The sequence below is a fragment of the Harmonia axyridis genome, chromosome 5 (genome assembly GCF_914767665.1).
Source record: "Harmonia axyridis chromosome 5, icHarAxyr1.1, whole genome shotgun sequence".
In the NCBI taxonomy this organism is placed as follows: domain Eukaryota; kingdom Metazoa; phylum Arthropoda; class Insecta; order Coleoptera; family Coccinellidae; genus Harmonia; species Harmonia axyridis.
The window spans coordinates 40,922,447-40,936,582 of record NC_059505.1 but is presented as its reverse complement, the minus strand read 5'-3'; the positions used below and the strand labels follow the sequence as shown (position 1 = coordinate 40,936,582).

At 34.1% G+C, this 14,136-nt stretch overlaps 2 protein-coding genes across 3 annotated transcripts in view; one reads left to right on the top strand and one right to left on the bottom strand.

The window, feature by feature from the left end:
* Positions 1–9,179, bottom strand: part of LOC123680063 (glycogen debranching enzyme) — a 26,259-nt gene extending 17,080 nt beyond the window's left edge. Inside the window, exons 1-6 of the mRNA XM_045617725.1 lie at positions 9,074–9,179; positions 7,584–7,626; positions 5,392–5,920; positions 722–3,083; positions 445–649; positions 17–373 (exon numbers count right to left, since the gene is read on the bottom strand). Coding sequence (XP_045473681.1) covers positions 17–373; positions 445–649; positions 722–3,083; positions 5,392–5,920; positions 7,584–7,626; positions 9,074–9,135 — 3,558 coding nt within the window. The 5' untranslated portion in view covers positions 9,136–9,179. The remainder of the gene's footprint in view (positions 1–16; positions 374–444; positions 650–721; positions 3,084–5,391; positions 5,921–7,583; positions 7,627–9,073) is intronic.
* On the top strand, positions 6,640–14,136 carry LOC123680066 (serine/threonine-protein kinase STK11-like). 2 transcript variants are annotated; one of them, XM_045617728.1, is made up of 6 exons: positions 6,640–7,175; positions 7,687–7,993; positions 11,556–11,692; positions 12,030–12,215; positions 12,452–12,633; positions 13,308–14,136. In XM_045617728.1, the coding sequence occupies exons 1-6, from the start codon at positions 6,766–6,768 to the stop codon at positions 13,430–13,432; spliced, it is 1,347 nt and encodes a 448-aa protein (XP_045473684.1). In that variant the 5' UTR covers positions 6,640–6,765; the 3' UTR covers positions 13,433–14,136. The 2 variants fall into 2 exon arrangements, with proteins under 2 accessions (XP_045473684.1, XP_045473685.1); XM_045617729.1 differs by having other exon boundaries at positions 12,719–13,320.

Here is a 14,136-nt window from a genome sequence, read left to right as displayed (position 1 = left end):
AAATAAATATGCTCACATTTAAATGATCTACAGTGTCGATAACCGGCGGGATTCCCCTAGTTTCATAAAGTCCCTCTTTTACTTCCCTTTGAAAAACGCTGCAAGCAGCATCAAGTAAGTAGGAGGGTCTCAGGTACTTGCAGTTGAGGCAATTGTATGTTGCTTCCGGATGTTCCAGTACCCAGGGAGTTTTGTTGGCCGTATGGTTCAGGACAATGTCGCAAATCGAAATGACCTTCCATTCTTTCTTCATTTTCTGGATTAGAGCTCTCAATTCATCAAAAGTGGGCATATCACCATTTTCTTTCCTGAAGGAAGGGTTCATTTTGAGATGGTCATTGAGGCAGTAGGCAGAGTTAGATTCTCCGAGTTCCTAAAATCATTTGAAAACGATCAAAAATAGGATTATGGTCGAAAATACAATGTCTGATTCGGGTTCCTTACTTGAATGGGTGTGAAATGCACCATGTTGTAGCCACTTTCTTTAGAAACCTTCAATTTAGATTCCCAGGATGAGAACGAACCCAAATGTTTTGTAATTACAGTCTGACATTGAACACAATCAAGGGGTAAGTTTTCGTTATCACCGTATGTTAATATGGGATCCACCAAAAAGTAACCAGAACCACGAAGTGGTTCATCTTTCGAGCTGAAAATTCAAAAAAAGTTTAATGGCATAAATACAAAAAAAAAATTATAACTTAAAAAGTAAAATTCTTACTTGTTATCCTTCAAATAATACTGGAAATTCCCAGAAATGCTGCACTTGACTTGAGCGTAAAGTGCTGTATCATCAGAATTATCTGTACCTCCATCTTGCAGCCATTCCAATTTCCGGTACTCATTCCTATCAAACTCCTTCAATGTTTTACCTTCTTCTGTCGGAAAATTACAAAAGACGTCAATTTTCCTTCCGAACAATGTGGGGCCCAACCGAAATTCAATTATCCAATCCTGCTCCAGTCTGAACAGTACGCTCTCATGGAATTCCTTATCGTTGAGTGTCAGAACCCTAACCTGCTCCATTTTCTGATTTCGTAGATACCCAAAGTTTTTCTCAACTTTAATTGGAATTTCTTCTCCTTCTTCTCTGTGCGCCGGTATGTTGATCTCTGTGTTCTCGACTTCCTCTCCCTCCTGAATGTATCCCTCTTCTACTACGACCACCGAACTGATGGAGATATTAGAATCTGCGGCCCCTTCCTCAAGGCTTGGTTGTGCCAATTCGGGAGTATTTTCTTCTAGTATAGCTGACGGTTGTGTCGAAGGTGAGGTAGTGTTTGATGATCCCTGATTCTTCTTCTTTCCCTTTTTCTTTTTTTTGTTCTTTTTTCTGAAACTGCTTTCGCGCGATCCTTCTGTCGTTCCTTCGCTTGGTTTGTCTGTAACTGATGGTTCTGTTTCGGTCGACTTCTCTGTTGAGATACTCGCGCTACTAGTTTCGACTGATTGGGCTTGGTCACCAACGTCAGCACCGGTGTTTACCTGTTCCGAACTGGTGCTTGTTTCGGTTTGACCTGGTTGGACCTTTTCTTCTTCGTTTGAGACCTCCGAAACCGTTTCACATGTAAATCTACGATATTCAATTGAAGATGGATCCTGTTGCGAGTTTGACTCTGTAGTTGAGATGGCGCTACAAGGCTCTACATCAATGTTACTACTCTGCTTGTTGTCTTCACTCACTGATGGTTCACTAGAAACTGGTTGACCACCACTTGTGCTGTTGTCTGTACCCAAGCTTAACTGCTCAGATCCGTAGTTTGCCTCAATTTCACTCGGGTCAATTCTTACTTCTCGGTTTGAAATCTCCGAAATGTCCTCCAAAGTATTGTCTCTCAGTTTAGGCCTGAATAAATCTGGAATATTCCCGGATGCAGGAGTTGAAATCGAATTCGAGCTACAGGTGTCTATTTGAATCTTGATTCTGTTCGGGTGAGAATCATAGTCTTCTACTGGGGACGGAGAACCGGTAGGCTGTTGTCCACTGGCACTGGTGATATTAAAAGAACTCAAACTTATTTGTTCAGATCTTGAGTTGGCTTCGCTGTCAGTTTCACCCGAATAGTTCCTTACTTCTCTGTTTGAAATGTCGGAAAGGTCATCCAAAGTGTCCTCCCTCGATTGGAAGCCAAGCAGTGCTGGGTCCTTTCCGGAATTCGATGCAGAAATCGAATTAGAGCTGCAGGAGTCTATTTCAATCCTAATTTGTTGCTGTAAGGGCGAGTCAGGCTTATTGTCAACCGAAACAGGTGGTTGTTCACTTGTGATGTTATCGGATCTTATTTCTTCAACTGCAGTTGGTGGCCTTGCTAGCACAACGCTTGATACGTTTATCTCTGTTTGCTGTGATTCCTCTATACTTTCTGAAGGTTCGTCGTCAACGTTTGGCTCAGCAACACTAGATGGCCTCTCTGCTGGGATATGTCTTTCCTTGTCTTCTTCCTGTTTAGTTTCACCTTCGTTTTCTGAAGATTGCTTAGTATCTTTCTCTGTTTCGTCTTTCCTGCTCTCAGCCTTGCTGCTTTGTTCCACTCCTGTATCTTCGGGCTTGGGTTCAGATGGTGGTAGTTTTGCTTCTTCTGAATAGTCAGATTCTGTCGAATCGGCCCTGTGGACTTCGGATATCGTCTGGAATATTACTGGTGGTGCATCAGAACTACTCTCAGCTGTGCTGCTTTGGTCCACTCCTGTATCTTCGGGCTTGGGTTCAGATGGTGGTAGTTTTGCTTCTTCTGAATAGTCAGATTCTGTCGAATCGGCCCTGTGAACTTCGGATATCGTCTGGAATATTACTGGTGCATCAGAATTACTTTCTGACGAGTCTTGTTGGATCTGTCTTAATGTTGGTCGTTTTGGTGGCTCTGGTTCTTTTATGGCGAAAAGGGCAGCTTCCTGATCAACATCAATTCCTTCGTTCGCTTGGGCAGAATTGGAAGCGATCTGAGCGTAACTGAAGTTACTGTTCACTGGCCTACTAGGTTTGTCTGTGAATTTTGGTTTGCAAACTTGAATATCAGGAGATTGAGGTCTTGGTGGCGGCCTCTTTGGTGGACTTGGTTTCAATGAACCTTTTTCCGGACTGTCTGTAACAAAAAATCATTATTAAATGATGGACTTTTTGTTCTGATATTTGGAGAGACAGATGATCATCTTGGTAAGCAATTATTCAATGGGATATAAATGTATTTGATGTCATACCAATTTTTTATATACAGGGTGGCCACTTTTTCAATGGGATTGTATTGGTAACTTTTAAACTATAAGAGTTAGAAGGTCGGTCAAATGTAGAAAAAGTTGCATGCATAGAAGCATTATCAAGCAGTTCAAACAAATCGAAATTATCAGGGCCGGTTATTGAGATATCATAAGAAAAGTAAATTCTGTCATTTTGATTTTTCTTTTTTTCCCACTTTATTTCAAATATTATCAAAAAATGTTACAGGAATTTTTTATTCGACAGCAAATTGTTCTCAATTTGACGTAATCAGATTTCGTATCCAACGTTTTGTGCTCTCTGGGCCACCCTCAACCTCATTTTTTTCAATACGGACCTGTATATTTTATGACACTTTTCGAAATAACTTTTAACGCTGAATTCAACGATATATCATGCAATGTCATTCAAAGTTTATTTTCAGGTGATTTTGACCCTTATCCAATTTTCTTTGGGTCGGATCTGTAGTGTATGCAATTTATCAAAAACTGCTGTTAATAAAATAGTCAAGAGACGCGAATACAATGATTTTAAATTTGAATACCAAGCCTTGCAAAACTTATATCGTAATGATATCAAAATAAAGTTCGATTCTGTAATTTGTTTCAATGGAACAAATGACAAATCCAACAATAGTGATTTCTCGCGAGAAGATTGAGAATGTATTGGAAGGTATTCAAGAAGACGAAATAAGCAAATGTATAAGAAGTATGGGTTCCAGAACCGTTAAGTGCATTTTACAAACTGGTGGACATTTCGAACACTTACTTCATTCATTTTTATTTACTTTCGAATAATCATTCGATTTTTTTTTGTTTGAATGATAATTCGTTTAATTATTATGAATTGAGATATGTAAATAATTATTACTTGTTTCTTGATTTGATATGTTCCATTTAGTTCAAGATGAGTAAGTTGATTTTCTCATCGAAATGTATTGCATGTTGTTAATTAAACTAAAGGTACCTAAATGTAGGTAATACAGATCCAACCCAAAGAAAATTGGGTAAGGGTCAAAATCACCTGGAAATCAACTTTGAATGACATTGTATGATATATCGTTGAATTCAGCGTTAAAAGTTATTTCGAAAAGTGTCATAAAATATACAGGTCCGTATTGAAAAAAATGAGGTTGAGGGTGGCCCAGAGAGCACGAAACGTTGGATACGAAATCTGATTACGTCGAATTGAGAACAATTTACTGTCGAATAAAAAATTCCTGTAACATTTTTTGATAATATTTGAAATAAAGTGGGAAAAAAAGAAAAATCAAAATGACAGAATTTCCTTTTCTTATGATATCTCAATAACCGGCCCTGATAATTTCGATTTGTTTGAACTGCTTGATAATGCTTCTATGCATGCAACTTTTTCTCCATTTGACCGACCTTCTAACTCTTATGGTTTAAAAGTTACCAATACAATCCCATTGAAAAAGTGGCCACCCTGTAGACTTCAATGTAAATCAGCAATGAGTGCAATATGCTCGTTTTAAAGAAAAAAGTCCTATAAACAAAGCAAACGCTTTAGTTTCTAAGTTTTTTTTCAGTTTTTTCTTCCCTTCTCAAAATATTTAACTTGAATTTGGCATAGATATTCCAATTTGAAGTTTTCACCATTTGATACGCTAATTTTGAATGCAAATCTACAGGGTGATATTTTTTCTGGAACTGTACCCGCTTCTTTCCCCTAGAAATATTTTTGGTGGATCATTGGTAGTTTAAAGAACTGTAAAAAAAACTTTGGTCCAGTACTACACTTTTTGGTTTCTTGTAGTTTTGTTGTATATGCTACCGATTTCGAGAAAAAAAATTCCATTTCTCTAGTAATCCTCAGGGAAATCCAAATTATTGTAAAGATCCAGTTAGTGAGTTATGCTGAATACATTAATTATAAGTTTTGGTACTTATTCACGGAATCTGTAGCGAAGATTCGATAAACTGGTATAATCATCACAAAAAAGTAGAACTTCGAGAAACACCCTGTATCTTGGAAACAAAGCGTTTGCGGACCCCTTTGCAGGTACCTCAGATACCTCAAATCAGTACTTAACAAGGCATTACCCAGAGCAAGAAGTTTTGAAGTCAGATTTTTTCATGAAATTGATTAGGTATATCTAAATGTGAAATACTGCTTTGTAGGTAACTCATAGAATGAAAAGAAAGAGGTTTGCTTACAAGATGTAGGTAAGGGAAGCTTCTCTGGAGATTTACGTTTTGGACTTCTCCTCTCTTTTACAACTGTGAAAGAAACTTGCTCCTCACCAATATCCACATGAACACAATCAGACTTTTCAGACTTCTGTTCTGGCGATTTGCTCGGAGAATGTTTTTTTGATTTTGATCCTGCAGATTCCCCAGATTTTTCACTTATTCTATCAAGAGAAAATTGGGATGCGATATCAACAAGGCTTCCGGCTACTAGTTCGACAGCATGTAGGGAAGATGTGTTATCAGTCGAAATTTGAGATGTCCTTTCTTCTTCAACAGTGGATAAAATTTCTGGTGATACTTGCGCATTTGGTGATGTAGGTGTAGTTGGTGGAGAACTATCTGTAGGTGAAAGAGGTGGGTCTGGATTTATATCTCCTATTAAAATTGCTTCTGTTTCATCACTACTAATGCTTGTACTGCGTTGTTTATCATATGGAACTGAGGGGGTCGATTGACAAGATCGACGTTTTCTCCGTATCACCGTATTCCAAAACTGAAAACAGTTTGAAAATTTCGTTTAGAAATAAATCACATTTTAAACTGTCAAGAACAAAAAAAATACTTTAAATCTAATTAATTCATCATTCACATTTCATTATAAACGACTTTTTGATAAGACAAGATCCACTAGTCAGTTCCTTAGAAATATTTCGCTTAAACTGCTTCATTAATTGAATATCATCATTTCGAAAAAAAATAGAATAATTGTTATGACCTGCTGATATTTCTACAACTCAAACATGGCTATGAAATCTGGTTAGTAATTTTCACTCACATTATTAAAAATTCTTTCAGATTTGGGTATTCCAGAAACAAAGTATCAAAATAAATTTGAAATTCCTGAGTTTGAATGTTGTCAAGGTGACTTTCAAAAAACCATCGAAGATAAGAATAAGAACTTCCGATTGGAAATCGGTCTGATAATATTTATTTTTGTTGATATGTTGACAACTATCCAAACAGGATAAGTGACGTCTACTACCCATTACACAATTTGTTTCTCAAATTTGAAGACTACTCGAGATAATATCCTTGATGAACCGATAAATGATAATTCCTAAAGAAAGTTGATTCTCAAAAGATGAAACTTCACAACCATAGAATGAGAATTTTGACATGTGACATCTGTATAAATATTCTAAAAACAGCTGTTGCTGTAGATTTTGAAGTTCCGTGAAAATAGTATAAGAACTTAGATTATTTATAATCTAAGTATAAGAATCGTCAACAAGAGTGTTGTTGAAATGGATTGAGGAAATAGTTTGAAAGAGTTCAATAAAATTGTGTTTTAATGATACGCGAATTTGATGTTATCATTTGCGGGAGTGTAAAATAATAATGAACAGAAATATGTGTAATTTAAATGATAATCCAGAGGAAAGTCCCGACGAAACGGAAGTAACAAATAGAATTTTTAGGGTAGAAAGTGATGAAGAACTTAGACCCTTGAGTGATGCCGACAAACCTATCCTTTGGGTGAACGATACTTTAGACCTAGACGATGATCTTTCGTTCCCAAATATATCTAATTTCTTTCATCGAGTAGATAGTAATCAAATTCTATATAAAACTAAAAAAAGAAAATTGAAAATGGTTGGGAAATATGTGATGGGGGACTTACTGGGGGAGGGTTCATATGGAAAAGTTAAAGAAATGCTAGATTCAGAGAATCTTTGCAGAAGAGCTGTGAAAATTTTAAAAAGACGAAAGTTACGACGTATACCGAATGGAGAACAAAATGTTGAAAGGTACACGATTATTACAACTGCAATTACTTACTATATTTTCATTTATTAATGATGAATCAATGGTTCTTTACCTGAATGCCACACTCAATTGAATATTGAGATATCAATTAGGGTTTTAATAATGTTCAGTTTGGAACTATAAAATTCTAATTTTAAAATACACAAACCACTTTTTCATATTTTAAAATAGAAGATAATCCTCAGGATATATCTGGTATTATTCATTAATTTTCCTGATAATAAGAAGGGCCAGAGATTTATAGCTAAAGGAAAATTTAATTCGATTTAGATTAATTGAATACTAAATGATATAATTGAATTGATCAAATTCAAAAGAACCATTTTTTTATAATTCAAATCTGATCTTTCATATAAATTTAAAAAATAAAGAAAACCTGATTTACTTACGTTAATAAGACACCCAAAGCAGCATCGACATGCTCCTATTATACTGAAAATTAAAAATTCTACATCAGTTTTTCGAACATATAACTGTTATTATTTATTCCAGAGAAATAAACTTGTTAAAAAAATTGCACCATAAAAATGTAATCAGTCTAGTCGATGTAATTTATAACGATGAGAAGCAAAAAATGTATTTGATTATGGAATTTTGCGTTGGGAGTCTACAGGTAATGCTAGAGTCCACATCACATAAGAAATTTCCTCTTCATCAGGCGCATGGTTATTTCACACAACTAATTGACGGTTTAGAATACTTGCATAGCATGAGGATCATTCACAAAGATATAAAACCTGGTAATTTGTTACTGACTTTAGAAGGTGATTTGAAGATTTCTGATTTGGGAGTAGCCGAGGTGAGTTAACACAATTTTCAAAGAGCCGGTGCATTTTGTCCTGAATTAATAATATCCTAACTTGTTGTGGAAAGGAATTGCCACTGATTTTTTTTAATAATATGCGAGCCCGTGTTTATAAGACTTTTTCTTCAAATTATTCAAGAAGTTTATCATTTTCCTTTGTACCTCTAATTCAGGAATACCCTGTAGTATAAATATAGTTTTTAATTGAAAATGGATTGATCAAAAGTTTTAGAAAATTGTTGCGTATCAGTAATATTTTGCTTTATTATTTGTATTTCTTTTGGAAACGCTCGAGATAATATAATTTTCAATCACATCTGCAATTATTGGCAAAATTGAGAACAATTAATGCAACCTGAATGAAAATTGATTTTGAAGAATGTTGAAAGATAACCTAGAAGTTATTGTAATTTTTGCAGGTATTGAATAACAAATAGAATAATAATTTCGTGACTATTTGTTGTTTCACATATTATTTATTTATATTAGCAACTATATATTTCTTTGTTTTAATTTTTGTTCAAAGCGAAGTACCTAATTTTATCGATATTTTTGAAGACTGATTTGTAATGGCTTTTCTGATTAGAAATTATACAATATTGACGTATCTTCCAGTGGTTTATTGTTTCTTAATAAATATTGGTATTGTGACTGTCATAAATAATTTTATATTTAGATTTTGTGAATATGAAGTTGTTGAAATTTGATTGAATAATCAGTGTTCAGATTCCCAATTGGTATGGCAATATTTTGAGATATATCCTCAGTCAGAAAATCTCAAATGTTTTTCTCAAACGATTCCAAAGGATTGGAAACAATAAATCAGAAACACAATGAGCCACAACTGCTGAATTTACCATTCTCCACATCCGACAAAAAAATTGAACAGCCCTTGAAAACACATTTTTTATACGTATAGAACCAACACAAAAAAAAAACGACGCGAATATAATAGAAAAATCGACACAATTCCTAGCACATTTCACAAATATACTAAATCGAAAATCGCTAAATTTGTATGTCGGCGATGATAAGTTTTTTTGGGTGACAAAAAAAAACACTGGCAATATGTACCTTTTTTTGAAGACCACCGCCGTCACTGCCGCGGTAGAAGAGATCAAAATTAGGTGAAACATCTTTTTTTCTCCGACATTCACATAATTACTTGATGAGAAGTGATTCTGTGAAATAGTGATCTTAGATTTCTCTCAAAGCGATATTTTGAGGTCAATAGATTTTTCGATAACTCAATCTTGCCATTATCAGCGTGTCTCCCAAGAATAAATATGGGTCAATATTTGTTACTCTGTATAATCTCCCAGCAGAAAGGTGAACTTCAACATCTTTGTTGGGCCATCTTTCATTCTTGTGGTGCATGATTCTGGTTATAAATAAATTCAATTCGCTAATTATAACAATAGCTGGATTTCGATAAGATAAGAACGCATTCAATCAATGGGTGAAGAAATCTTTAGATTAGGATTACTACACAAATAATACAGAATGTAATAAATAATATAAAATTGGCTAACACCTGCACTTGGTAATGAATGAAGAAAATACAAAAAGAAAGAAAAAGAAGTACGATTTCCAAGTATATAATATCATACGATATTAATTATCTATCTGGTTAATGTATCAACAAAAATGCCATCAACATAACCATTGTCGAACAGAAGATTTGGGTTGAGTTATGCGGTACTGATGATCCCTAATAAGGGTGAAACTGGTATATCGCTATTCTCCCTTGATGACGTGCATTCTCCTTGGTTTGCTTTCGATTTTGATTCCTATGAAATAGCGTGGAAATCTTCTGTTTGACAATGGTTATGTTGATGGCATTCTTGTTGATACATTAACCAGATAGATAATTAGTATCGTATGATATTACATACTTGGAAATCGTACTTCTTTTTCTTTCTTTTTGTATTTTCTTAATACAGAATGATTAATTTATGGGGTTTTTCAATATAAGAGGTTATATAGCTCGCTATCTGGCAACTGTCACTTTTGAAGCTGTCATCTTTCGACAGTTGACAAGTAAAAACTACGTCATTACTAAACATGGAACGGTATGCGCTTCAGCAAAGCATTTAAATTGTTGAAATTCACTACAGGTGAGAATTTTGCAGTCACAGTTCGCAAAACTAAAAGCACTTTTGGGTCGTCTTAGAGCACCTTAAAAACTTGAAGATGGAATTCGCAAATGTGCGAATTAGTCGTGGAAAATTTCATGAAAAGGTTATGGTGCTGCTACCGTAGCCGTGGGAGCCATTTGACTGATAAAGTTTTCCATCGTTGATGGCATCCCTTCCTTTCCACAATGAAATAAATATCCATTGATTTCTCTTGAAATATGCTCGTTTGTTTTTATTATCAAAATGACATCTCTTATTGGAAAACCCTTTATAATAACAGATTGATAAAAAAATACTGCAAATTTTACTTGGCGTTTTATTATTTTCTGATAGAATGTCTCAAATCCATTAAAACAAAATGAAAAATATAGGAACGCGATGGACTCGAACCCAAGTCTTCGGCGTCTAACTACTAACCCATGAATCTTCTATTGGCAATGAAATATTCAAAATTCATAACTCCAAAACTGCTGAGACTTCACAATAAGAATATTGTATTCAGTATAATTGTAGCAATATATATATTCTCAGTTTCATGATTATGTGTTGTTAATTTTCCGAGATTTTACACAATCCAAAACGTATTAGGCCAATTGAAAAGTCCCCGGTCTGATGCACAGATGGCGGTGCTAGTATTAAATCCATATGATTTTTAGTTAGTACCAACCTTCAAACGATACGTGTCAAAAGTTGACAGTAGTCCGACCATTAGTTTGTGAGATATTGCGTTGTGAGTCTAGCTACTTTTGTTATTTGAAAAAAGATGGTAAAAAAAGAATTTCGTGTGCTGATAAAATATTGCGTTTTGTCAAAAAAATGTGTTTTAATATGGTAGACCGGGGACTTTTCAATTGGCCTGTTAAGCTGTGGCCCTTTTCACTAAATATTATTTTGTGCGCGAAATTGACATGCACTTCTTGTTCAAGTATTCAATAGTAGGCGTTGTTTTAACGTGTAACACTCCATGTTTACTAACTCCTGGAAGTAAATATTGAATGTATTGGGACCTCACTTGATGGAAATTTATTATTAAATGAAATAAAATAAAATTTGTGAAAATTAATTTCATTTTACTTTATTTACGGAAATAAACATGGAGTCAGTAATGTGTCATTTTGACAACTAAAATGGTGGGCAATTCAAAAATTGGGACACCCTTCATTGGCCGTAGATTATATATATGAAGTTTTTTGAGCTCACAGTGGACATTATATTTTATTGAAGTTATAGTAACCACATTGTAATCCACAGAATCTTCATAAGTGTTTAACTTATGTTTCGACAACGATGTTGTCATCTTCAGACACTAAAATTCAATTTCTGAAAATGGCAATATTGTTAAAGGCTTAAAATGATTCTGTGGATTATAGTATAGTTACTAGAACTTCATAAGGCTAAGTAAAATCCCTTGTTTCCAGACTATAGACCTTTTTGCCGAAGATGACACATGTTTCCAAGGACAAGGATCTCCTGCCTTCCAACCTCCAGAAATTGCAAATGGCGTTGAAACGTTTCCAGGATTCAAAGTCGATGTTTGGAGTTCCGGAGTCACATTGTAAGTGTGTTGTTCTCAAAGATATTATCCTGCCATACCTTGTAGAACAAAATCGTGCGGGAATATCTTAGTTTCACACATATTTCATAGTTATATTTCACTTTTACATGTTGGTACTGTCACGGATTTATCTATTACCTGTCAAATTTGTGATACCTGCAGAAAACAGTTCTGCCAACCAACATTTTTCAATGCAAAAATCACTGAACGATATTCATGGAAAAATTCAGTGAATCAGTGAAAATAATGTATATTACTCATATAGAAGGCTCATTTTAACACTTGTTCATTTTATATTTCTAGTTCGCTTGTATTGTTACGCTTGTGTAATTTTCAGATACAACATAACCACAGGATCGTATCCTTTCGAGGGTGACAACATCTACAGGCTGTTCGAAAACATAGGAAAGGGCGATTTTACAATTCCTTTGGAAATTGAAGAGCCTCTGAAGTCACTGTTAACGGGCATGCTTGATAAGGATCCCAATCGTAGATTTAGTATACAACAGATCAGGCAACATCCGTGAGTTTCTGATTTTCATTTTGATTGATTTTTCATTTAAAAGGCAAATAACCTCACATTTAAAGCCGTAAATCACAAAAACAACTAAATAGTTCTGTGTTTTCTGTCAAAGGTGACATGTCGCTCATTTCTGTGCGATTGCCACAGAGTAAATATAATATACTCCGATGACTCTGTGAAATACATACTGATTCTTACGAATAGATTTCAGTTTTGAATATCTATTTCGATTTCAGGTGGTTCTTAAGGAAGCCTCCTAAACTGAATGTGACCGAAGTTCCTGTACCTCCACTGCAAGGTGACAGTGTACACAAAATGACAGTTTTACCATATTTACAGGACCATTATTATGATTTATCAAGTGCCGAAGATGATGATGATACGTCCAGTCACTATATAACAGAGAGAGAATTGAATGGTGTGTACTATATCATAAATTTTCACTATTGCTTTGCAACATGAACCAAATTATTGAATATATCCTTCGATTTTTATGTCAATAGGGCTTCAATAATGAAGGTTCATCAGAAATTTCTCGAGTCATTTGTCACATTGGTATGTCTTGAATGTTTTTCAGATAAAACCTTTAATTTTCCTGCTATTTGTTTTATTAATACTAATATTCAAAATCAATATGAAAAATTTCATATCAGTTATTATTTGAAATAAAAAAAAATGTTTTATCCGTTATCAATAAAAAAATGAATGAAATTTTTGAAAGATTAAAGTGTTAAATCAATAATGAAAACAAACACTATTGTACTTTTTTGCTTATACTCCAAAGTGACGTCATCACTGACGTCACGTTGTGTAAGATTGCATTTTGGCTACCTCTTTTTGATTCCTTTCTTATGCAAATTGAAAATATCAATGTTTCATTTGAAAAATATGTGGAATAGCCTATTATAAACAATAATCATTTTTGGATACTTTATTAATTGAATTCCCAGTGTGTTGTCCTACAATACTAAGTCTTTATCATTTGTTCCAACGATATTTTTGTTGCTTACATTTACACACTAACGAATTGCTTTGCCGAAGAAGATCTGTTCAATCTTGATTGATAATTTTCGTGATGATTTTTTGTTTCAGAAATGAAGAAAGGTACCGAAGAAAAAAATAACGATAAATCAGTAGTTGCACAAAATACTAAAAGAAAATGGAAGAAGATATCGTGCTTAACGCTGAGGTCAATACCTGGTTGTAGGCAGTCGTGACACTTCTTTTTATATTCTTATAGAATATTTTTGATAAATAAATTGCTGGTTATTTGTACCTTACTTTGGAACAGTTGTTGATATATTGTTTTGAAGGTGATCGAGATTGAGTTACAATATTGCAATAATGGCCATCAAATTTCCAATTCATCATTTTCTTAGCGAAAAAATTCAGATTATATTTATGCTATATGTATTTGTTTTTTTTTTCAGGAGATTTATGATTTGTTATTATTCCGTAATATATTTTGTTGAGATTTCCAAATTTCTATTCTTTGGGAGACAATATTGTTTTTTTTTCTGTTAGTAATTTATGTAAAGAGAGATGTACTTGAATATTTGTCATATAAATTTGTTCTTCGAGTACACAATATCAGATCACCTTGTATTTTTGTTGGTTTTTGTCACTTGTTGATAGTTTACTGTTTTAATAGGCATTATACTCTTAATAATGTATGCCAAATTGGCAGGTTAAAAATTTTTGGGGGTGAATTTCCTTCCAACTATTTTCGAGGAAATGAAAACTCCTTCAAAGACCAAATATTGTTTGTCGTACTATTTATGTGTTTCTATTGATTTTTTCCCCATGTTGAAGATATAAATTATTTTAGAAGTTTGTAAATATGATTTTGATTTCTGGATTTTTATGTATAAAAGATGCCATTTTGAAATAAACAATTCTTAATCGAAGATTTCCTAAGGAA